Source organism: Cetorhinus maximus, unplaced genomic scaffold, assembly GCF_964194155.1.
Source record: "Cetorhinus maximus unplaced genomic scaffold, sCetMax3.hap1.1 HAP1_SCAFFOLD_688, whole genome shotgun sequence".
NCBI lineage: Eukaryota > Metazoa > Chordata > Chondrichthyes > Lamniformes > Cetorhinidae > Cetorhinus > Cetorhinus maximus.
This window is the reverse complement of record NW_027596630.1, coordinates 159,193-184,450: the sequence shown is the minus strand read 5'-3', so window position 1 is coordinate 184,450 and position 25,258 is coordinate 159,193. Positions and strand designations below refer to the sequence as shown.

Sequence of the window (25,258 nt, the reverse complement as noted above, 5' to 3'; positions counted from 1 at the left end):
TCATTGGCTGCAAAAACAGGTTGGGGGATCTCCTGAGTTAGTGAAAGGTGCTAGAGAAATGCAGGACTTCTGTCCTGTTACATTTTGCCGGATTCCTGCCTGGATTTATAATGGGGTTTTCCAATGTCAACCGTCACACTGTCATTCCCACCGCCCACCACTGGTGGTGCTGCAGGAGGCTCCTCCTGGGGGAGAAGGGGAACTTTCACCTTACGGACGTGGCCTCGGGCAGTCGGGCATTGAGGGGAAGGGAGGAGGGGCTGGGATCTTTGGACAATCCTGACACTCGTTCTGTGTCCCAGTCTCTCTTCAGGAACAATATTTCTCAATATCAGCTGCCTCGATGCAGGGCAGTGCCCTTTTCTCACAGATGAAAGGGAAGCGATCAGAACAACAGTAAGCATACCAGCCACTTGTTCTGATAAGGGCATAGTTTTCATTACTTTTTCCCATTATTCGATTCACCCTGATACCATCGAGTAAAACTGCGAATTGGAGAAATAAAAAATACTAATAAAAACCTGACACATTCCTGCACAGAATCAACAAGATTACTACAGCCCTGTACATATCCCAAACTAATCCCACTGCCACGCTGTCTCCCCATAGCCCTGTATCAATCCCCAAACTAATCCCACTGCCCCACTCTCTCCCCATAGCCCTATATCAATCCCCAAACTAATCCCACTGCCCCGTTCTCTCCCCATAGCCCTGTATCAATCCCCAAACTAATCCCACTGCCCCACTCTCTCCCCATAGCCCTATATCAATCCCCAAACTAATCCCACTGCCCCGTTCTCTCCCCATAGCCCTGTATCAATCCCAAACTAATCCCCCTGCCCCGTTCTCTCCCCATAGCCCAGTATCAATCCCAAACTAATCCCACTTTCCCGATCTCTCCCCATAGCCCTGTACAAATAGCCAAACTAATCCCACTGTCCCGCTCCCTCTCCATGCGACTCTGGGACTCACCTCACTGGGGTCGCATCCACCCATTTCCAGTTTCCTTCAGTCTCTCGATGTGTTAGTCCAATCCAGTAAGTCGAAAGATTGGTCTCGATAGATTTCTTAATGAAATTCTGCAGCAGATATAATGTTCCAGTCCTACTCCGGCCCCCTCCCACAACTCTTTCTCTGGTACATCGATGATTACTTCAGTGCTGCTTCATGCTCTCATCGGGACCTGGTAAAATTTATTAATTTTGCTTCCAATCTCCACCCCTCCATCATTTTCACATGGTCCATCTCTGACACTTCCCTTCCCTTCCTTGACCTCTCTGTCTCAATTTCTGGTGATAGAATGTCCACCAATATCCATTACAAGCCTACCGACTCCCACAGCTACCTCGACTACAGCTCCTCACATCCCGCTTCCTGTAAGGACTCCATCCCATTATCTCAGTTCCTTCGTCTCCGTTGCATCTGCTCTGATGATGCTACGTTCATAAACAGTTCCTCTGACATGTCCTCCTTCTTCCTTAACCGAGGTTTTCCACCCACGGTAGTTGACAGGGCCCTCAACCGTGTCCGGCCCATCTCCTGCGCATCCGACCTCATGCCTTCTCCTCCCTCCTAGAAACATGATAGGGTCCCCCTTGTCCTCACTTATCACCCCACCAGCCTCCACATTCAAAGGATCATCCTCCGCCATTTCCACTAACTCCAGCATGATGCCACCACCAAACACATCTTCCCTTCACCCCCCCCCCGCCCCTCCGGCGGCATTCCATAGGGATCTTTCCCTCCGTGACACCCTGGCCCACTCCTCCATCACCCCCTACCTTCAACCCTCTCCAATGGCACCACCCCATGCGAACGCAGAATATGCAACACCTGCCCCTTCACTTCCTCTCTCCTCACCGTCCAAGGGCCCAAACACTCCTTTCAAGTGAAGCAGCATTTCACTTGCACTTCCCTCAACTTAGTCTACTGAATTCGTTGCTCCCAATGCGGTTTCCTCTACATTGGAGAGACCAAACGCAGACTGGGTGACCGCTTTGCAGAACACCTTCGGTCTGTCTGCAAGCATTACCCAGACCTCCCTGTCGCTTGCCATTTTAACACTCCACCCTGCTCTCTTGCCCACATGTCTGTCCTTGGCCTGCTGCATTGTTCCAGTGAAGCTCAACGCAAACTGGAGGAACAGCACCTCATCTTCCGACTAGGCACTTTACAACCTTCTGGACTGAATATTGAGTTCAACAATTTTAGATCTTGAACTCCCTCCTCCATCCCCACCCCCTTTCAGTTTCTTCCCCCTCCTTTTTGTTTTTTCCAATAATTTATATAGATTTTTCTTTTCCCACCTATTTCCATTATTTTTAAATGTATTGCACCCATTGTTTATTTCACCCCACCCTCACTAGAGCTACCTTGCTTGTCCTGTTCGCCACTCTTAATTAGCACATTCTTTTAGATAATATCACCACCTTCAACACCTCTTTGTTCTTTTTTCCGTGACATCTTTTGGTTATCTCCTCCTATCACTGCTTGCTTGTCCCAACAACCCCCCCCCCCCACTTCTCCTTACCCCCCTTAAACCAGCTTATATTTCACCCCTTTCCTATATTTACTTAGTTCTCTTGAAGGGTCATGTGGACTCGAAATGTCAACTTTGCTTTTCTCTGCCGACGCTGCCAGACATGCTGAGTTTTTCCGGGTATTTCTGTTTTTGTTTTGGATTTCCAGTATCCGCAGTTTTTTGTTTTTATCCCTGCAGTTCCAATCCTCGCCGCTAGGAGGAGGAACCACTGAGTCAACACTGCCCACAACCCACACCTGCAGTTCCAATCCTCGCCGCTAGGAGGATTAACCACTGAGTCAGCACTGCCCACAACCCACACCTGCAGTTCCAATTATCGCCGCCAGGAGGATCAACCACTGAGTCAACACTGTCCACAACCCACACCTGAAGTTCCAATCATCGCCGCTAGGAGGGTTAACCACTGATCAACACCATCCACAACCCACACCTGCAGTTCCAATCCTCGCCGCTAGGAGGAGGAACTACTGAGTCAATACTGTCCGCAACCCAGAGATAAAAGCAAAGAACTACGGATGCTGGAAATCCAAAACAAAAATAAAAATACCTGGAAAAATTCAGCAGGTCTGGCAGCATCGGTGGAGAGACTCGAAAAGTCAACTGTGCTCCTCTCCACCGATGCTGCCAGAACTGCTGAGATTTTCCAGGTATTTTTGTTTTTGTTTCTGTCCACAACCCACACATGCAGTTCCAATCCTCGCCGCTAGGAGGAGGAACCACGCTCGGTATCACCTCGCACCCTGTCCGCACTGTGTGACCCCGCCCCGTCCCCGCTCTGTATCACCCCGCCCCCTGCGCGCCCTGTGTCACCCCGCCCCGTCCCCGCTCTGTATCACCCCGCCCCCTGCGCGCTCTGTGTCACCCCGCCCCCTGCGCGCTCTGTATCACCCCGCCCCCTGTCCGCACTGTGTCACCCCGCCCCCTGCCCGCACTGTGTCACCCCGCCCCCAGCCCGCTGTGTGACCCCGCCCCCTGCGCGCTCTGTGTCAGTTGAAGGGAAGCGCGAGAGGAGCCGGGAGTTGAGCAGGAGCAAAGGTCACTAAGGGAGTTCAGTGAGGCGGGAACGAGGTGATCCTTCGAGGACAATGAGTGCGGCCGGGTCAGCGTTTACTACTTTTATTGCTGAGAGTGTTTAAGATCTTATTTTGTGGTTCATCGTTTGTAAGGGACTATATTCTGTAACAGCGAGGAGCAGGGAAGAAGGGCCCGAGAGTAATTGATATTATTTGATATTAAGTATCTTCCAAAAGGTTTAATTTAATTTAAAGGGGTCAGTCATGGCAGGAGAGCTCAAAGCCGTGGTGTGCTCATCCTGCTCTATGTGGGAAGCCGGGCACGTTTCCAGTGCCCGGGACCAGCCTGTGTGCGGGAAGTGTCTCCAGCTGCAGCTCCTGGAAGCCGGGGATTTGGAGCTGGAGCGGCGGCTGGGGACACGGTGGAGCATCCGCGAGGTGGAGAGTATCGTGGATAGGGACGTATAGAGAGGTGGTCACACTGTAGGGTAAGAGTCCACAGGCAGGAAGGGAATGGGTGACCACCAGGCAAAGCAAGGGGACTAGGCAGGTAGTGCAGGAATCTCCTGTGGCTATTCCTCTGCAAAACAGGTATACCGCTTTGGATACTGTTGGGGGGGGAATGGCCTCTCAGGAGAAAGCAGCAACAGCCAAATTTGTTGCACCATGGTTGCCTGGGCTGCACAGGGGAGGAGTAAAATGTGTGGGAATGCAACAGCTACAGGGGATTCAATTGTAAGGGGAATAGAGAGGCATTTCTGTGGCTGCAAACGAGACTCCAAGATGGTACGTTGCCTCCCTGGTGCTCGGGTCATGGATGTCTCAGAGCGGCTAGAGGACATTCTGAAGCGGGAGGGTGAACACCCAGTGGTCGTGGTGCACATTGTTACAAACGACACAGGTGAGAAAAGGGATGAGATCCTAAAAGCAGAATATATGGAGTTAGGAAGTAAGTTGAAAAGTAGGACCTCAAAGGTAGTGATCTCAGGATTACCACCAGTGTTACGTGCTAGTCAGTGAAGAGATAGCAGGATATATCAGATAAATACGTGGCTGAAGAGATGGTGTGAAAGGGATGGTTTCAGGTTCCTGGGGCATTGGGACTGGTTTTGCGGGAGGTGGGACCAGTACAAACCGGATGGGTTACACCTGGACAGGGCCAGGACTGATGTCCTAGGGGGAACATTTGCTAGAGTGGTTGGGGAGGATTTAAACTAAAATGGCAGGGGAATGGGAACCAATGCAAGGAGTCAGAGAAAGGGGAATCAAAGACAAGAACAAAAGACAGAAAGCGGAATAAGAAAAGTGATAGTCAAAGAAATCAAGGGCCAGAATCAAACAGGGCCTCAGTGAAAAATAGTGGGAACGGGACAAGTAATGTTAAAAAGGCAAGCCTTAAGGCTTTGTGCATTAATGCGAGGAGCATTCGCATAAAGTGGATGAATTAACTGCGCAAATAGATGTAAACAGGTATGATATAGTCGGAATTACGGAGACATGGCAGCAGGGTGACCAGGGAAGGGAACTGAACATCCAGGGGTATTCAGTATTTAGGAAGGACAGACAAAGAGAAAAAGGTGGTGGAGTTTCATCGCTGGTTAAAGAGGAAATTACGCAATAGTGAGGAAAGACATTAGCCCCGACGATGTTGAATCTGTATGGGTAGAGCTGAGAAACACTAAGGGGCAAAAAACGTTAGTGGGGGTTGTATATAGACCCCCAAACTGTAGTGGTGATGTTGGGAATGGCATTAAACAGGAAATTAGAGAAGCATGTAATAAAGGAACATGTGTAATTATGGGTCACCTTAATCTGCATATAGATTGGGCAAATCAAATTAGTAACAATACCGTAGAAGAGGAATTCCTGGAGTGTATATGGGATGTTTTTCTGGACCAATGCTTTGAGGAACCAACGAGAAAACAGCCCATCCTCGACTGGGTATTGTGTAATGAGAAAGGAATAATTAGCAATCTAGTTGTGCGAGGCCCCTTGGGGATGAGCGACCATAATGTGATAGAATTCTTCATCAAGATGGAGAGCGATGTAATTGATTCTGAGACTTGGGTCCTGAAACTTAATAAAGGAAACTACGATGGTGTGAGGTGCAAGTTGGCTATGATGGATTGGGAAACGTTGCTTAAAGGGATGACGTTGGATAGGCATTGGCAAACATTCAAAGAGTGCATGGGTGAACTGCAACAATTATTTATTCCTGTCTGGCGCAAAAGTAAAACAGGAAAGATGGCCAAACCATGGCTTATGAGGGAAATTAGAGAGAGTATTAGATGCAAGGAAGAGGCATACAAGTTGGCCAGAAAATACAACAGACCTGAGGATTGGGAGCTGTTTAGAATTGAGCAAAGGAGGACCACGGGATTGATTAAGAAGGGGAAAATAGAGCCCGAGGGTAAGCTTGCAGGGAACATAAAAATTGACTGTAAAGGTTTCTATAGGTATGTGAAGAGAAAAAGATTAGTGAAGACAAATGTAGGTCCCTTACAGTCAGAAACAGGGGAATTTATAATGGGGAACAAAGAAATGGCTGTCCAACTAAATACATACTTTGGTTCTGTCTACACAAAGGAGGACACAAATAACATACCAAAAATATTGGGGAACAAAGGGTTTAATGAGAAGGAGGAACTGAAAGAAATCAGTATTAGTAGGGAAATGGTGTTGGGGAAATTGATGGGATTGAAAGCTGTTAAATCTCCGGGGCCTGACAATCTACATCCCAGAGTACTTCAGGAAGTGGCCCTAGAAATAGTGGCTGCATTGGTGGTCATCTTCCAAGATTCTATAGACTCTGGAACAGTTCCTACAGATTGGAGGGTAGCTAATGTAACCCCACTATTTAAAAAGGGAGTCAGAGAGAAAACAGGGAATTATAGACCAGTCAGCCAGACATCGGTAGTGGGGAAAATTCGAGAGTCCATTATAAAAGACTTAATAGCTGAGCACGTGGAAAACAGTGGCAGAATCGGACAGAGTCAGCATGGATTTACGAAAGGGAAATCATGCTTGACAAATCTACTGGAATTTTTCGAGGATGTCACGAGTAGAGTTGATGAGGGGGAGCCAGTGGATGTGGTTCATTTGGACTTTCAGAAGGCTTTCGACATTTCCCACATAAGAGATTGGCGTGTAAAATTAAAGTGCGCAGGATTAGGGGTAGTATTGAGATGGATAGAAAACTGGTTGGCAGACAGGAAACAAAGAGAAGGAAGAAACGGGTCTTTTTCCGAATGGCAGGCAGTGACTAGTGGGGTACCGCAGGGATCGGTGCTGGGACCCCAGTTATTCACAATATATATTAATGATTTAGATGAGGGAATTAAATGTCATATCTCCAAATTTGCAGATTACACAAAGCTGGGCGGGAGGGTGAGCTGTGAGGAGGATGCAGAGATGCTTCAGTATGATTTGGACAAGCTAAGTGGGCAAATGCATGACAGATGCAGTATAATGTGGATGAATGTGAGGTTATCCATTTTGGTAGCAAAAACAGGAAGGCAGATTATTATATGAATGGCGATAAATTGAGAGAGGGGAATGTGCAACGAGACCTGGGTGTCCATTGTACACCAGTCGCTGAAGGTAAGCATGCAGGTGCAGCAGGCGGTAAAGAAGGCAAATGGTACGTTGGCCTTCATAGCCAGAGGATTCGAGTACAGGAACAGGGATGTCTTGCTGCAATTGTTCAGGGCTTTGGTGAGACCACACCTGTAATATTGTGTGCAGTTTTGGTTTCCTTATCTGAGGAAGGATGTACTTGCTATCGAGGGAGTGCAGTGAAGGTTTACCCGACTGATTCCTGGGATGGCGGGACTGACATATGTCGATAGATTGAGTCGATTAGGATTATATTCGCTGGAGTTCAGAAGAATGAGGGGGGGATCTCATAGAAACCTCTAAAATTCTAACAGGACTAGACAGGGTAGATGCAGGAAGGATGTTCCCAATGGTGGGGGAGTCCAGAACCAGGGCTCACAGTCTGGTGCTATGGGGTAGACCATTTAGGACTGAGATGAGGAGAAATTTCTTCATCCAGAGAGTGGTGAGCCTGTGGAATTCGTTACCACAGAAAGCAGTTGAGACCAAAACATTGTATGTTTTCAAGAAGGAGTTAGATATAGCTCTTGGGGCGAAAGGGATCAAAGGGTATGGGGAGAAAGCGGGAGCAGGCTATTGAGTTGGATGATCAGCCATGATCATAATGAATGGCGGAGCAGGCTCGAAGGGACGAATGGCCTGCTCCTGCTCCTCGTTTCTATGTTTCTCTGAAAGGGATAGCAGCATCGTGGATAGATCAGGAGAAACTGTCTCGTTGGCTTAAGGAACGAGGACGAGAACGACACAGATTTCAGTTAATCGGTAAAAGAAGCAATTGACCAAGAAGAGGCGCGAAAGATGTGGCTCGTGCAAGAGAGAAAAACGGAGAAAGAGAAATACTGGGATAGGGAGAGAGAGAAAAATATACCGGGATAGGGAGAGAGAGAAAAATATACCGGGATAGGGAGAGAGAGAAAAATATACCGGGACAGAGAGAGAGAGAGATACTGAGATTTTCCTGCTCATTGTGGTCAGTTTCTGGGTAAATGTCAGGACACCGAACATGCTTAAGGGATTGGTTAAAGCAAAAGTACATAGGCTGGTGTATGAAGGAATTGAGAATTTGGGAGCAGTATTACAAAGTTGGAGATCTTGTACACATGTCTGAGTTGGTAGGTTCCTCAGGAACGAACTGTTCCAGACAGGAGAGAGATAGGAAAACTGTACTTCTGTCTCTCACCAACTGTCCGTACGCAGAAGGTGTTTTGAATTCTTTGTGAAGTGTGTTGTGGTGTGTTTTCCCAAACCATCAGTGTGTCTGATCCACTATACTAATCACTCACAGCAAACTCACATTATGATCAACTCGGGTTAGTTTATTTACATTTAAAACCCGGGGCAGGAATGTTCACAATGTCAACCTCCACATTCACACCCACACACACTCGCACACACCCATCCACACTCTCACGCACACTCGCACAAACATATTCTCACAAACACACATACACGCCTACTCACACACGCTCACACACACGCTCACACACACGCTCACACTCACGCTCACACACTCACACTCACACACTCACGCTCACACACTCACACACTCACATTAAAACACCTCACACTCTCACATTCAAACACACACACGCACACACACGTACACAAATGCACAGACACAGTAATGGAGGATAGAAAAAGGAAACTTTTACAACTATGGATAGTAACAGTACAAGAACCATGGAGATTGAAATGAGTTCACACAATTTACAGAGTCCGAGAAGAATAAGTCCAAAGAATATTTCTGATGTGACCGAGTTTAATTCTTAGTCCAGTGAGAGCTTACTGCACGCAAATTGAATGCCTTGTTTCTGACATGACAACTATGGAAACACTGTAAGGAGTTGCTTCATTGGCTGCAAAAGCAGGTTGGGGATCATCTGAATTCGTGAAAGCTGCTAGAGAAATGCAGGACTTCTGTCCTGTTACATGTCGCCGGATTCCTGCCTGGATTTATAATGGGGTTTTCCAATGTCAACCGTCACGCTGTCATTCCCGCCTCCCACAACTGGTGGCACTGCAGGAGGCTCCACCTGGGAGAAAAGGGGAACAGATGAACTTTACCCTTACGGACGTGGCCTCGGGCAGTTGGGGATTGTGGGGAAGGGAGGAGGGGCTTGGGATCTTTGGACAATCCTGACAATATTGTTCTGTACCCCAGTCTCTCTTCAGGAACAATATTTCTCAATATCAGCTGCCTCGACGCAGGGCAGTGCCCTTTTCTCACAGATGAAACGGAACTGATCGGTACATCTGACATCATTCCAGTTGGCTCTTCTGATAATGGCGCAGTTTTCATTTTCTTCTGCATTATTCGGTTCACCCTGACCCCATCGAGTAAAACTGGGAAATGGGGAAATAAAAAATACCGATAAAAATCCGACACATTCCTGCACAGAATCAGCAAGATTCCTACAGCCTGGTACAATCCCAAACTAATCCCACTGCCCCGCTCTCCCTCCATAGCACTGTACAAATCGCCAACTAATCCCACTGTCCCGGCTCACTCCCTATAGCCCTGTACAAAACCCAAACTAATCCCACTGTCCCACTCCCTCCCCATAGCCCTGTACAAATCCCAAACCAATCCCACTGCCCCACACTCTCCCCATTGCCCTATATCAATCCCAAACCAATCCCACTGTCCCGCTCTCTCCCCATATCCCTGTATCAATCCCAAACTAATCCCACTGTCCCACTCCCTCCCCATAGCCCTGTACAAATCCCAAACCAATCCCACTGCCCCACACTCTCCCCATTGCCCTATATCAATCCCAAACCAATCCCACTGTCCCGCTCTCTCCCCATATCCCTGTATCAATCCCAAACTAATCCCACTGTCCCGCTCTCTCTCCATAGCCCTGTATCAATCCCAAACTAATCCCCCTGTCCTGCTCTCTCTCTCCATGCAAAGCCTGGACCCACCTCACTTGGGTCCCATCCACCCATGTCCAATTTCCTTCACTCTCTCGATCTGTTAGTCCGATCCAGGAAACCCCAGGATTGTTCTCGATAGATTTCTTTATGAAATCCTGCAGCAGATACAATGATGGAATGTGATCAGTTAGTATGACTGCCTTAACTCACACAAACACGCACACACAACTGATACCCAAAATGCCCCAAAACCTTCCTCAGGAAATTCTCCCTCATTCCCTCTGATTAAATATCGGGAAGACTGAAGCTGTTGTTTTCCGTCTCTGTTCCAAACTCCATTCCCGAGTTACCGACTCCATCCTGGGAACTCTCTGAGTCTGAACCAGACTGTTCACAACCCTGGGGTTGTGTTTAACCTGGAGACGGGATTCCCACCTCATATCCACATCGTCACCAAGACGGCCTCTTTCCAACTCCGTAACATCGACCAAAACCACCCCGGTCTCAGCTCATCGACTGCTGAAACCCTCGTCCATGTAGTGTAGAGAGAGCTTTACTCTGTACCTAACCCTGTGCTGTACCTGTCCTGGGAGTGTTTGATGGGGACAGTGTAGAGGGAGCTTTACTCAGTATCTAACCCCATGCTGTACCTGTCCTGGGAGTGTTTGATGGGGACGGTGTAGAGGGAGCTTTACTCTGTATCTAACCCCGTGCTGTACCTGTCCTGGGAGTGTTTGATGTGGACAGTGTAGAGGGAGCTTTACTCTGTATCTAACCCCGTGCTATACCTGTCCCCTGAGTGTTTGATGGGGACAGTGTAGAGGGAGCTTTACTCTGTATCTAACCCCGTGCTGTACCTGTCCTGGGAGTGTTTGATGTGGACGGTGTAGAGGGAGCTTTACTCTGTATCTAACCCCGTGCTGTACCTGTCCTGGGAGTGTTTGATGGGGACGGTGTAGAGGGAGCTTTACTCTGTATCTAACCCAGTGCTATACCTGTCCTGTGAGTGTTTGATGGGGACGGTGTAGAGGTAGCTTTACTCTGTATCTAACCCCGTGCTATACCTGTCCTGTGAGTGTTTGATGGGGACGGTGTAGAGGTAGCTTTACTCTGTATCTAACCCTATGCTGTACCTGCCCTGAGAGTGTTTTATGTGGACAGTTTAGAGGGAGCTTTACTCTGCATCTAACCCCTTGCTGTACCTGTCCTGGGAGTGTTTGATGGGGACAGTGTAGAGGGAGCTTTACTCTGTATCTAACCCCGTGCTGTACCTGTCCTGGGAGTGTTTACTGGGGACGGTGTAGAGGGAGCTTTACTCTGTATCTAACCCCGTGCTGTACCTGTCCTGGGAGTGTTTATTGGGGACGGTGTAGAGGGAGCTTTACTCTGTATCTATCCCCGTGCTGTCCCTATCCTGGGTGTGTTTGATGGGGACAGTGTTGAGGGAGCTTTTCTCTGCATCTAACCCCGTGCTGTACCTGTCCTGCGAGTGTTTGATTGGGACAGTATAGAGGGAGCTTTACTCTGTATCTAACCCCGTGCTGTATGTTTGATGGGGACGGTGCAGAGGGATATTCTCTCTCTATCTCATTCTGACCGATGCATCTGTCATTCTCACCTGTTCCTGTTTTGTATTTATGATGATGAGGTGTGAATTTAGGGATTCACAATGTCGTTTTGCCGAGTCCCAGTTTACTCTCTCCGTTGAGAATCTATAGCAATGATGATTATGAACTTTCCAACCGCTCGGACAGGGAGACTCTGCAAAATTATAAAGACTTAATTCAGAGAAGTACATCGAAACATAAGGAACAGGAGGGGGCCATTCAGCCCCTCTCGAGCCTGTGACACAGGAACAGGAGGAGGCCATTCAGCCCCTCTCGAGCCTGTTACACAGGATCAGGAGGAGGCCATTCAGCGCCTCTCGAGCCTGTTACACAGGAACAGGAGGAGGCCATTCAGTCCCTCTTGAGCATTTTACACCATTCTATTGGATCTCCTCTTTACCTTAACTCCCTCGGTTCCGTGACAACAACAATCTCTCAATCTCAGTTTTGACGTTTCCCTTTGACCTCCGGCCCCCACAGTCTATTTTGCGGGTGGGGGGGTGGGGTGGTGGAGAGTTCCTGATTTCCGCTCCCCTTTCTGTGAAGAGGTGTTTCCTGATGTCCCCCCTGAACGTCCTGGCTCGAATTTTAACCTTCTTCCCGCTTGTTCTCGACTCCCCCTCCCCGGCTCCCCCACAACCCACCGGACCAGAGGAAATAGTTTCTCTCCATCGACCCAATCGAATCTCTTTATTGCTTTCAACGCCTCGGGTCCAGTCGCCGTGGTTTTGTTTGTCGGCCTCAGGCTTCGAGACTGGATTGCCTGCCTGCACCTTATCCAATCCCTTCAATCTGTCGGACAGACCCCCCTCCAATCGATTCATCCCCTCGCCTGTCCCAAACTCGGGGAGGCAGAGGCCGGGATAGTGCGGCCTTCACCCGCTTGGAGATTGAGGCCTTGTCTGAAGGATGGGGAGGATGGGGGTGGGGAGTCAGGGGGTGGGGGTGGGGAGTCAGGGGGTGGGGGTGGGGATACAGGGGGTGGGGGTGGGGGTGGGGAGACAGGGGGTGGGGGTGGGGAGACAGGGGGTGGGGGCGGGGAGACAGGGGGTGGGGGCGGGGAAACAGGAGGTGGGGGTGATCCCAATGGGGCAGAACGTGGGATGATGCGGGAGGGGGCAGGAGTACTGCCGGCAGCTCCCACTCACCTGAACAGCTTCGGAGCATTGGGCAGAGCAATCGCGCAGTCTCGGACAATTTCTGGAACATTCCATCCAGCTCTGTCAGGTTCCGCAGGGCAATGGCCAAGGTCTGGTTCAGGAAGTCAGCACCACCACACTCCTTGTTCATCTGTAGAACTGAGAGCGGGAGCCGGAGTGAGAGATAGTGTGGGATATATCAGAGTGTTACAGTGAGGGATGTGGGATTTTTCAGAGTGTTACAGTGAGGGGTGTGGGATATATCGGTGTTACAGTGAGGGGTGTGGGATATATCAGAGTGTTACAGTGAGGGGTGTGGGATATATCAGAGTGCCACAGTGAGGGGTGTGGGATATATCAGAGAGTTACAGTGAGGGGTGTGGGATATATCAGAGTGTTACAGTGAGGGGTGTGGGCTATATCAGGGTGTTACAGTGAGGGGTGTGGAGTATATCAGAGTGTTACAGTGAGGGGTGTGGGATATATCAAAGTGTTACAGTGAGGGGTGTGGGATATATCAGAGTGTTACAGTGAGGGGTGTGGGATATATCAAAGTGTTACAGCGAGGGGCGTGGGATGTATCAGGGTGTTAAAGTGAGGGTGTGGGATATATCACAGTGTTACAGTGAGTGGTTTGGGATGTATCAGGGTGTTACAGTGAGTGGTTTGGGATATATCAGAGTGTTACAGTGAGGGGTGTGGGATATATCAGTGTTACAGTGAGGGGTGTGGGATGTATCAGAGTGTTACAGTGAGTGGTTTGGGATGTATCAGGGTGTTACTGTGAGGGGTGTGGGATGTATCAGGGTGTTACTGTGAGTGATGTGGGATATATCAGAGTGTTACAGTGAGGGGTGTGGGATATATCAGAGTGTTACAGTGAGGGGTGTGGGATATATCAGGATGTTACAGTGAGGAGTGTGGGATATATCAGAGTGTTACAGTGAGGGGTTTGGGTTATATCAGAGTGTTACAGTGAGGGGTGTGGGATATATCAGAGTGTTTCAGTGAGGGGTGTGGGATATACCAGAGTATTATAGTGAGGGGTGTGGGATATATCAGGGTGTTACAGTGAGATGTTCCTCCCCGTACCGTGAACTGTGAGACCTGTAATAATAGCAAAGTTGCAGATTAAGACAATGAGTCCGACCACGATGGGCCATCTGGATTTTTTTGATCTTTTTCCTCCAGCTGTTTCCTATCCAGTTTTACCTGGAATAGAGAAGTAAAGATTGACCCATGTTGAGAAGCCTGTGTTACTGCACGGAACAGACAATGGTGACGTATCTACCACCCTTATTGAGAGAAACAACAACCACGTTACTCGTTTATATCCCTCGTTTCATATCCCAGCGCACGGTACAGGAGGCTTATCAAAGAGAATCAAACACCGAGTCACACAGGGAGATATTAGGGACAGGAAACCAAAAGCTCAGACACAGAGATCAGCACAAGGAGCGTCTTAAAGGAGGAGAGAGAGAGAGACAGACAGAGGGAGAGACAGAGAGAGAGAGAGTAAGAAACAGACAGTGGGAGAGGCAGGGAGACAGATACAGCGAGACAGAGAGTGAGACAGAGAGAGAGAGAGGAAGGGAGAGTGAAACAGAGAGAGAGTGAGCAAGACACAGAGAGAGAAGCAGAGAGGAAATTTCAGAGTTTAGGGCCCCAGGCAGCTGAAGTCCCGGTCACCAATGGCGGAGCTATGGGAATTGGGGAACGCTCGAGAGGCCGGAATTGGAGGAACACAGAGATCTCAGAGGGCTGCAGGAAGTTACAGAGATAGTGAGGGGTGTAGGGGCTGTAGGAATTTACAGAGATAGCGAGGGGTGTAGGGGCTGTAGGAATTTACAGAGATAGTGAGGGTTGTAGGGGCTGGAGGAGGTTACAGAGATAGGGAGGGGTGTAGGGGCTGGAGGAATTTACAGAGATAGGGAGGGTTGTAGGGGCTGTAGGAATTTACAGAGATAGTGAGGGTTGTAGGGGCTGGAGGAGGTTACAGAGATATGGAGGGGTGTAGGGGCTGGAGGAGGTTACAGAGATAGGGAGGGGTGTAGGGGCTGGAGGAGGTTACAGAGATAGGGAGGAGTGTAGGAGCTGGAGGAGGTTACAGAGATAAGGAGGGTTGTAGGGGCTGGAGGAGGTTACAGAGATAGGGAGGGTTGTAGGGGCTGGAGGAGGTTACAGAGATAGGCAGGGTTGTAGGTGCTGGAGGAGGTTACAGAGATAGGGAGGGGTGTAGGGGCTGGAGGAGGTTAAGAGATGGGGAGGGTTGTAGGTGCTGGAGGAGGTTACAGAGATAGGGAGGGGTGTAGGGGCTGGAGGAGGTTACAGAGATAGAGAGGGTTGTAGGGACTGGAGGAGGTTACAGAGATAGGGAGGGGTGTAGGGGCTGGAAGAGGTTACAGAGATAGGGAGGGGTGTAGGGGCTGGAGGAGGTTAAGAGATGGGGAGGGTTGTAGGTGCTGGAGGAGGTTACAGAGATAGGGAGGGGTGTCGAGGCTGGTGGAGTTTACAGAGAAAGGGAGGGGTGTAGTTGTTGGAGGAGGTTACAGGGATAGGGAGGTGAATCCCCTCACCCTTCACCACATCCCTCCCCTCGACTGTCCTGAACCATTGTGACCTCTGACCCCACACTCCCAGTGTGACTCTCCTTTGCCTGGGGTCACCTCCGGGCCTTGGTTCTACTGCGGATTCTGTGGAGTGAAGTTGACTTGGGCGTAACTTGATTCCTGTTCACCTACGAGAGTCGGAGAGAGACGGAGTGAGAAAGGATGAAGAACATGAGGACACTTTGGTCAGTACGTGTGCCGTAGGTGGGAAGCAGAGGACAACGACAGAGCAACAATATGCAAACCAACATGACACTCAGCTCTGGAGCACGCCAAGACCTAACTAGAACGTAGCCAGGTGCATCTCAAATGCTTGCTTTACCAGCTGCAGGCAGTTGACATGTAAATGCGACTTAGCAAAGACTTAACTCACCAATAGAACAAGTGGAACACAAAACGAGCAGGCATGGAAACCGAGGAACAGCAGGCACATAGATGCAGTGTGATCATCACGTGGCTGAGGTCTTAACAGAAACACAGCTAAGATACAACGGATGTGCGATGGACATGTAAGCAAAGTGTAATTGAGATGTAACACACACGCAACTAAGAAGCAAGTGACACACTACAGCAGTACAACAGGGACAGGGCTCATGCTTAACTGTGACGTTACTACAATGCAACGGAAACGTAACTGAGATGTAAATGACAGGGAAGATACGGGTCGCACAGTTGTGACAGTCGGAGGGTATTCTTTTTCCAAACAGAGATTAGCAGACCCATAACTAAGGTCTAACAGATACGTAACTAAGGTGTAACAAGCAGAGAGGAAATGGATCAGGTACGATTTTGACTCAGGCGTAACAAGATGAAACTGGAAGAATCAAGGTCTACCTAATGCATCATGTAAAACACAATTGAGAAACGACTAAAGTGCAGCAGGTTTGACACAAATAAGTATCTTACGACTGACATACGATATCCGTAACTAACCTGTTGTATGGACCTTAGATGTCCCGGAGGCAGGAAGAAGATTCAGCTCCGCGTACAAGATCTCCGGAACCTCTGGAAAACGGCAACAGAAACTATACAATGGATGAGAGTTAGATACAGAGTAAAGCTCCCTCTACACTGTCCACATCAAACACTCCCAGGACAGGTACAGCACGGGGTTAGATACAGAGTAAAGCTCCCTCTACACTGTCCACATCAAACACTCCCAGGGCAGGTACAGCACGGCGTTAGATACAGAGTAAAGCTCCTTCTACACTGTGCCCATCAAACACTCCCAGGACAGGTACAGCACGGGGTTAGATACAGAGTAAAGCTCCCTCTTCACCGTCCACATCAAATAGTCCCAGGACAGGTACAGCACGGGGTTAGATACAGAGTAAAGCTCCCTCTACACTGTCACCATCAAACACTCCCAGGACAGGTACAGCACGGGGTTAGATACAGAGTAAAGCTCCCTCTTCACCGTCCACATCAAACAGTCCCAGGACAGGTACAGCACGGGGTTAGATACAGAGTAAAGCTCCCTCTACACAGTCCCCAATCAAACACCCCCAGGACAGGTACAGCACGGGGTTAGATACAGAGTAAAGCTCCCTCTACACCGTCCCCATCAAACACTCCCAGGACAGGTACAGCACAGGGTTAGATACCGCATAAAGTTCCCCCTCTCAATCTCACTATGTTCCCCCTCTCACTCTCTCCCTCTCACCCTCTCTCTTTCTCTCACTCTCAATCTGAATCTCTGTCACCATCTCTCTCTGTCTCACTCACTTTCAACCTCTCCATTTCTCTGCCACTCTCTTTCTGAATCTCTGCCTCTCTCTCTCTCCCTCTCTCTCTCTCCCGCTATTGAACAGTTTAACCTACGTTCACTGGGGGCTGTTGTGTTGTTTTTGATGTGTCTCGTATTCGTGTAGTCGCCGTCCTGCTCCATAGTTTGTGTCTGAGGGGTTTCTCTCCTCCGTTCGTGCCCTGTCTGCTTCTCTCTCTCTCTCAGATGCGTCTCAGTCTTTCCTCAGACTCGATGTCAGGGCGAAAACTTCCACAAAACTGTTTCTGCTTCTTGGTTCCATTTCACAATGACACTTCCCCTGAGATCAGAATGAGAGGCTGGTTGTACTGACTCCAGGGGCAGCAGTCCCTCTATCTCAACCTCTTTCAGCATCTTTCTCTCTGTCTCCCCATCTCTCAATCTCTCTCACCATCTATCTCTCTGTCCCTCTCTCTCAATTTCCCTCACCCTCTCTCTCTCTGTCCCTCTCTCCCTCACCATCTATCTCTCTGTCAATCTCCCTCACCATCTCTCTCTCTCTCTCTCAATCTCTCTCACTGTCTCTCTCTCTATCTCTCGCACTCTCAATCTCTCACTGTCTTTCTCTCTGTCTCTCTCAGTCACAATCACTCTCACCATCTCTCTCTGTTTCTCTCACTGTCAATCTCTCTCACCATATCCCACTCTGTCTCTCTCGGTATCAATCTCTCTCACTATCTCTCTCTCAGTCTCTCTCTCTCAATCTCTCTCACCGCCTCCCTCTCTGCCTTTCACACTCTCAATATCTCTCTCCATTTCTCTCTCTCTCTCTTTCTCAATCTCACTCCCCATCTCTCTCTCCCTGTCTCTCTCTCTCTCTGTCTGACTGTCTGCATCTCTTTTTCATTCCTTTTCTCTCTCTCTTTGTCTCAGATGCTCTCTCATTTTCAGTTTATTTCTGTCTTTCTGACACTCACTCTCTCTCTCTCTCTTGACCTCTTTTTCTGTCCCTCCATCTGTCCCCCAACCCCTCAGGCTCTCTCTCAGCCTCTCTCTCTCTCTCTCTGTCTCTCCCTCTCCCCCTCTCTCTCTCTCTCTTTCCCTCTATTGAACAGTTTAACCTCCGTTCACTGGGGGCTGTTGTGTTGTTTTTGATGTGTCTCATATTCATGTATTCGGTGTCCTGCTCCATGGTTTGTGTCTGAGGGGTTTCTCTCCTCCGTTCCTGTGCTGTCCGCTTCTCTCTCTCTCACTCGGATGTGTCTCAGTCTTTCCTCAGACTCGATGTCAGGACGAAAACTTCCTCAAAACTGTTTCTGCCTCTTTGTTCCATTTCACAATGACACTTCCCCTGAGATCAGAATGAGAGGCTAGTTGTACTGACTCCAGGGGCATCAGTCCCTCTCTCTCAATCTCTCTCACCATCTCTCTCTGTCTCCCTCTCTCTCAATCTCTCCCACCATCTCTCTCTCTGTCCCCCTCTCACACCATCCCTCTCACCATCTCTCACTCTCAATCTCTCTCACTATCTCTCTCTCAGCCTCAATCTCTCATCATCTCTCTCTCTCTCCCTCTCAATCTCTCTCATCGTCTCTCTCTGTGCCTCTCTGTCTCAAGCTCTCTCAACCACCTCTCGCTCTGTCTCCCTCTCTCACAATCTCTCTTGCCATCTCTCTCTGTCCCTCTCTCTCAATCTCTCACCATCTTTCTCTCTGTCTCCCTCTCTCTCAATCAACCTCACCATCTCTCTCTCTGTTTCTCTCACTCTCAATCTCTCTCACCATCTCTATATCTGTGCCCCTCTCACTCAATCTCCCTCACCATCTCTCTCTCTGTTTCTCTCACTCTCAATCTCTCTCACTATCTCTCTCTCTTTCTCCCTCTCTCTCAATCTCTCACCATCTCTCTCTCTCTGTCTCCTCCTCTCTGAATCTCCCTCACCATCTCTCTCTCTGTTTCTCTCACTCTCTCTCACCATATCCCTCTCTGTCTCTCTCAGTCTCAATATCTCTCACCATCTCTTTCTCTCTCGACCTCAATATCTGTCACTATCTCCCTCTCTCTGTCTCTCTCAGCCAGAGTCTCTCTCACCATCTCTGTCTCTCTCACTCTCACCATCTCTCTCTCTCTCAGCCTCAATATCTGTCACTCTCTCCCTCTCTCTGTCTCTCTCAGCCAATCTCTCTCACCATCTCTCTCTCTGTGTCTCTCACTCTCAATCTCTCTCACCATCTCTCTCTCTGTCTCCCCCACTCTCAATCACCCTCACCATCTCTCTCCATGTCTCTCTCTTTCTCACTCTCTCTCACTATCTCTCTCTCCCTGTCTCTCTCTTTCTGACCGCCTTCTTTCTTTCCATTCCTTTTCTCTCTCTCCTTTTCTCTTGGTTTCTCTATAATTTTCATAATTTGCAACCCTACCCCATTTTCTCTCTCTCTCTCTCTCCCTCTATTGAACAGTTTACTACGTTCACTGGGGGCTGTTGTGTTGTTTTTGATGTGTCTCATATTCGTGTAGTCACCATCCTGCTCCATAGTTTGTGTCTGAGGGGTTTCTCTCCTCCGTTCCTGTCCTGTCTGCTTCTCTCTCTCTCTCAGATGTGTCTCAGTCTTTCCTCAGACTCGATGTCAGGACGAAAACTTCCTCAAAACTGTTTCTGCTTCTTGGTTCCATTTCTCAATGATACTTCCCCTGTGGTCAGAATGAGAGGCTGGTTGTACTGACTCCAGGGGCAGCAGTCCCTCTATCTCAACCTCTCTCAGCATCTTTCTCTCTGTCTCCCCATCTCTCAATCTCTCTCACCATCTATCTCTCTGTCCCTCTCTCTCAATCTCCCTCACCATCTCTCTCTCTCTCAATCTCTCTCACCGTCTCTCTCTCTATCTCTCGCACTCTCAATCTCTCACTGTCTTTCTCTCTGTCTCTCTCAGTCACAATCACTCTCACCATCTCTCTCTGTTTCTCTCACTGTCAATCTCTCTCACCATATCCCACTCTGTCTCTCTCGGTATCAATCTCTCTCACTATCTCTCTCTCAGTCTCTCTCAATCTCTCTCACTGCCTCCCTCTCTGCCTTTCACACTCTCAATATCTCTCTCCATTTCTCTATCTCTCTCTTTCTCAATCTCACTCCCCATCTCTCTCTCCCTGTCTCTCTCTCTCTGTCTGACTGTCTGCATCTCTTTTTCATTCCTTTTCTCTCTCTCTTTGTCTCAGATGCTCTCTCATTTTCAGTTTATTTCTGTCTTTCTGACACTCACTCTCTCTCTCCCTCTCTTGACCTCTTTTTCTGTCCCTCCATCTGTCCCCCAACCCCTCAGGCTCTCTCTCACCCTCTCTCTCTCTGTCTCTCCCTCTCCCCCCCCCACCCTCTCTCTCCCTCTACTGAACAGTTTAACCTACGTTCACTGGGGGCTGTCGTATTGTTTTCGATGTGTCTCATATTCATATAGCCGGTGTCGTGCTCCATTGTTTGTGTCTCGTGGATTTCTCTCCTCCGTTCCTGTCCTGTCTGCTTCTCTCTCTCTCTCAGATGTGTCTCAGTCTTTCCTCAGACTCGATGTCAGGACGAAAACTTCCTCAAAACTGTTTCTGCTTCTTGGTTCCATTTCTCAATGATACTTCCCCTGTGGTCAGAATGAGAGGCTGGTTGTACTGACTCCAGGGGCAGCAGTCCCTCTCTCTCAATCTCTCTCACCCTCTCTCTCTCTGTCTCCCTCTCTCTCAATCTCTCTCACCATCTATCTCTCTGTCTCTCTCTCTCAATCTCCCTCACCATCTCTCTCTCCCTCTCTCTCAATCTCTCTCACCATCTCTCTCTCTGTCTCCCTCTCTCTCAATCTCTCTCACCATCTATCTCTCTGTCTCTCTCTCTCAATCTCCCTCACCATCTCTCTCTCCCTCTCTCTCAATTTCTCTCACCCTCTCTCTGTCTCCCTCTCTCTCAATCTCTCTCACCATCTATCTCTCTGTCTCTCTCTCTCTCAATCTCCCTCACCATCTCTCTCTCCCTCTCTCTCAATTTCTCTCACCCTCTCTCTGTCTCCCTCTCTCTCAATCTCTCTCACCATCTATCTCTCTGTCTCCCTCTCTCTCAATCTCTCTCATCATCTATCTCTCTGTCTCTCTCTCTCAATCTCCCTCACCATCTCTCTCTCTCCCTCTCTCTCAATCTCTCTCACCATCTCTCTCTCTATCTCCCTCTCTGTCAATCTCTCTCACCATCTATCTCTCAATCTCTCTCATCGCCTCCCTCTCTGCCTTTCACACTCTCAATATTTCTCTCCATTTCTCCATCTCTCTCTTCTCAATCTCACTCCCCATCTCTCTCTCGCTGTCTCTCTCTCTCTCTGTCTGACTGTCTGCATCTCTTTTTCATTCCTTTTCTCTCTCTCTTTGTCTCAGATGCTCTCTCATTTTCAGTTTATTTCTGTCTTTCTGACACTCACTCTCTCTCTCTTGACCTCTTTTTCTGTCCCCCAACCCCTCAGGCTCTCTCTCACCCTCTCTCTCTCTGTCTCTCCCTCTCCCCATCCCTCTCTTCTCTCTCTCTCGCCCTCTATTGAACAGTTTAACCTACGTTCACTGGGGGCTGTCGTGTTGTTTTTGATGTGTCTCATATTCATGTAGTCGGTGTCCTGCTCCATGGTTTGTGTCTGAGGGGTCTCTCTCCTCTGTTCCTGTCCTGTCTGCTTCTCTCTCTCTCTCAGATGTGTCTCAGTCTTTCCTCAGACTCTATGTCAGGGCAAAAGCTTCCTCAAAACCATTTCTGCCTCTTCGTTCCATTTCTCAATGACACTTCCCCTGAGATCAGAATGAGAGGCTGGTTGTACTGACTCCAGGGGCAGCAGTCCCTCTCTCTCAATCTCTCTCACCATCTCTCTCTCTGTCTCCCTCTCTCTCAATCGCTCTCACCATCTATCCCTCTGTCCCTCTCTCTCAATCTCTCTCACCATCTCTCTCTCTCTCAATCTCTCTCACCTTCTCTCTCTCTGTGTCCCTCTCTCTCAATCTCTCTCACCGTCTCTCTATCTCTCGCACTCTCTCTCTCACTATCTTTCTGTCACAATCTCTCTCACCATCTGTCTTTCTCTATTTCTCTCACTGTCAATCTCTCTCACCATATCCCACTCTGTCTTCCTCTCTCTCAATCTCTCTCACCATCTGTCTCCGTCTCCCTCTCTCTCAATCTCTCTCACCATCTCTCCCTCTGTCTCCCTGTCTCAATCTCACTCACCATCTCTCTTTCTGTCTCCCTCTCTCTCAATCTCTCTCACCATATCTCTCTCTGTCTACATCTCTGTCACCATCTCTCTCTCCCTCTTTTTCCCCCCTGTCTCTCTCTCTCCTTTTCTCCCCCCTCTCTCTCCCTGTTTCTCCTGCTCTCTCTCTCTCCGTCTCTACTTCTCTCCCTTTTTCTCTCTCCCTCTCTCTCTCTCCCACTCTCTCTCTGCCTCCCCCTCTCTCTCTGTCTGTCTCTCTGTTTCTCAATCCCTCTCCCTCCCTCTCTTTCTCTCACTCTCTCTCACTTTCTCTGTCTCACTCTCTCTGCCTCTCCCTCTCTCCCTCCCTCTCTCTGTCTCTGTGTTTCCCTCTCCCTCTCTCTCCCTGTATCTCCCTTCCTCTCCCTCTCCTTCTCTCCCCCTCTCCCTCTCCCTCCCCCTCCCTCTCTCCCTCTCTCTCCCTCTCCCTCCCTCTCTCCCCCTCTCCCTCTCCCTCCCCCTCCCTCTCCCTCCCTCTCTCCCTCTCCCTCCCTCTCTCTCTCCCTCTCCCTCTCTCCCTCCTTCTCTCCCTCCCTCCCTCTCTCTGTCTCTGCAGTTTGTGGATTGGTTTCTCCCGGTCCTGCCGGGAGTTTGGGCTGACAATCCGTGTCAGGAAGAGTGACCATTCCGGCCTGGGACGTGGAGCCTCCTCCTCCCGCCCACATTGAGAGCCTGACTCGGGGAGAGCGTGGGCAGTTTCCCAGGCCCTGGCTCTACATTTCCCCGCTCTCCTGTCCCCTTGAGGCTGAAATCAGCCCCGAGGTTTGTCCAGACCGCAGCTCCCGTGTCCGAGCTGGGAATTGGCGTGTGGACCCGGAGAAGACAAAGCTCAGGGCGGCCCAGCCGAGTGTTGCCAGCGGCCTCCTGGACAGGAGAGAGGCCCGGACAGCGGATTGTGGTCAAGCGAAGGGGCTGCGCACCTTCCTCCCCCACTCCCTGCCCCCCGAACCCCAAACCCCCCCCCCCGCCCCCCAAACCCCCCCCCCCCGAACCCCCAAACCTGCCCCGACCCCCAAACCCGCCCCTCCCCCCAACCCCCAAACCCCCCCGACCCCCAAACCCGCCCCTCCCCCCGACCCCCAACCTCCCCCCTGCCCCCCGAACCCCCAACCCCCCCCGACCCCCAAACCGGACCCCCAAACCCCCCCCCCACCACCCCCGAACCCCAGACCCCCAAAACCCCCCCAGACACCCCGACCCCCAAACCCCCCTGACCCCAAACCCCCCCTCCCCCGACCCCCAAACCCCCACCTCCCCCCGACACCCAAACCCCCCGACCCCCAAAACCGCCCCTCCCCCCGACCCCCAAACCCGCCCCTCCCCCCGACCCCCCAAACCTGCCCCTCCCCCGACCCCCAAACCCCCCCGACCCCCGACCCCCAATCCCCCCCGACCCCCAAACCCCCCCTCCCCCCGACCCTAAAACCCCCCCCGACCCCCAAACCCGCCCCTCCCCCGACCCCCAAACCCGCCCCTCCCCCAGACCCCCAAACCCCCCTGACCCCCAAACCCCCCCTCCCCCGACCCCCAAAGCCTGCCTCCCCCCGACCCCCAAACCCCAACCTCCCCCCGACCCCCAAACCCCCACCTCCCCCCGACCCCCAAACCCCCCCCCCGAACCACCCCCTCCCCCGACCCCCAACCCCCCCGACCCCTAAACCCCCCCGACCTCCCCTCCCCCGACCCCCAAACCCCCCGACCCCCAAACCCCCCCGACCTCCCCTCCCCCCGACCCCCAAACCCGCCCCGACCCCCCAAACCCACCCGACCCCCAAACCTTCCCCTCCCCGACCCCCAAACCCGCCCCGACCCCCCAAACCCCCCTGACCCCCAAACCCCCCCTCCCCGACCCCCAAAGCCCCCCCCGAACCACCACCTCCCCCGACCCCCAAACCCCCCTCCCCGACCCCCAAACCCCCACCTCCCCCTGACACCCAAACCCCCCCGACCCCCAAACCCGCCCCTCCCCCCGACCCCCCAAACCTGCCCCTCCCCCGACCCCCAAACCCGCCCCTCCCCCCGACCCCCAAACCCCCCCGACCCCCAAACCCCCCCTCCCCCCGACCCTAAAACCCCCCCCAACCCCCCTCCCCCGACCCCCAAACCCCCACCTCCCCCCGACACCCAAACCCCCCTGACCCCCAAACCCCCCCTCCCCCGACCCCCAAAGCCTCCCTCCCCCCGACCCCCAAACCTGCCCCTCCCCCCGACCCCCCAAATCTGCCCCTCCCCCGACCCCCAAACCCGCCCCTCCCCCCAACACCCAAACCCCCCCGACCCCCAAACCCCCCTCCCCCCGACCCCCAAACCCCCCCTCCCCCCGACCCTAAAACCCCCCCCGACCCCCAAACCCGCCCCTCCCCTGACCCCCAAACCCGCCCCTCCCCCCGACCCTCAAACCCCCCTGACCCCCAAACCCCCCCTCCCCCGACCCCCAAAACCTCCCTCCCCCCGACCCCCAAACCCCAACCTCCCCCCGACCCCCAAACCCCCCCCCGAACCACCACCTCCCCCGACCCCCAAACCCCCCCGACCCCCAAACCCCCCCATACACCCCCGACCCTCAAACCCCCCTGACCCCCAAACACCCCCGACCCCCAAACCCGCCCCTCCCCCCGACCCCCCAAACCCGCCCCTCCCCCCGACCCCCAAACCCCCCCGACCCCCAAACCCCCCCTCCCCCCGACCCTAAAACCCCCCCCAACCCCCCTCCCCCGACCCCCAAACCCCCACCTCCCCCCGACACCCAAACCCCCCTGACCCCCAAACCCCCCCTCCCCCGACCCCCAAAGCCTCCCTCCCCCCGACCCCCAAACCTGCCCCTCCCCCCGACCCCCCAAATCTGCCCCTCCCCCGACCCCCAAACCCGCCCCTCCCCCCAACACCCAAA

General features: G+C 51.4%; 2 protein-coding genes across 3 annotated transcripts in view; both read right to left on the bottom strand.

Annotated features, from left to right (window-relative positions):
* Positions 1–25,258, bottom strand: part of LOC144674535 (CD209 antigen-like protein C) — a 50,155-nt gene that overhangs the window by 9,632 nt on the left and 15,265 nt on the right. The gene's annotated exons all lie outside the window — the stretch shown is intronic.
* On the bottom strand, positions 8,799–21,815 carry LOC144674536 (perlucin-like protein). Of its 2 annotated transcripts, XM_078535838.1 has the most exons (6): positions 21,687–21,815; positions 16,320–16,407; positions 12,803–12,952; positions 11,666–11,808; positions 10,096–10,202; positions 8,799–9,513 (listed from the first exon to the last, which is right to left on the bottom strand). In XM_078535838.1, exons 3-6 carry the CDS (start codon positions 12,942–12,944, stop codon positions 9,339–9,341), a joined length of 567 nt encoding a protein of 188 aa, XP_078391964.1. In that variant the 5' UTR covers positions 12,945–12,952; positions 16,320–16,407; positions 21,687–21,815; the 3' UTR covers positions 8,799–9,338. The 2 variants fall into 2 exon arrangements, 1 of the variants encoding a protein (XP_078391964.1); XR_013574575.1 differs by lacking the exons at positions 8,799–9,513; positions 10,096–10,202; positions 11,666–11,808; positions 12,803–12,952 and adding an exon at positions 15,443–15,530 and having other exon boundaries at positions 16,336–16,407.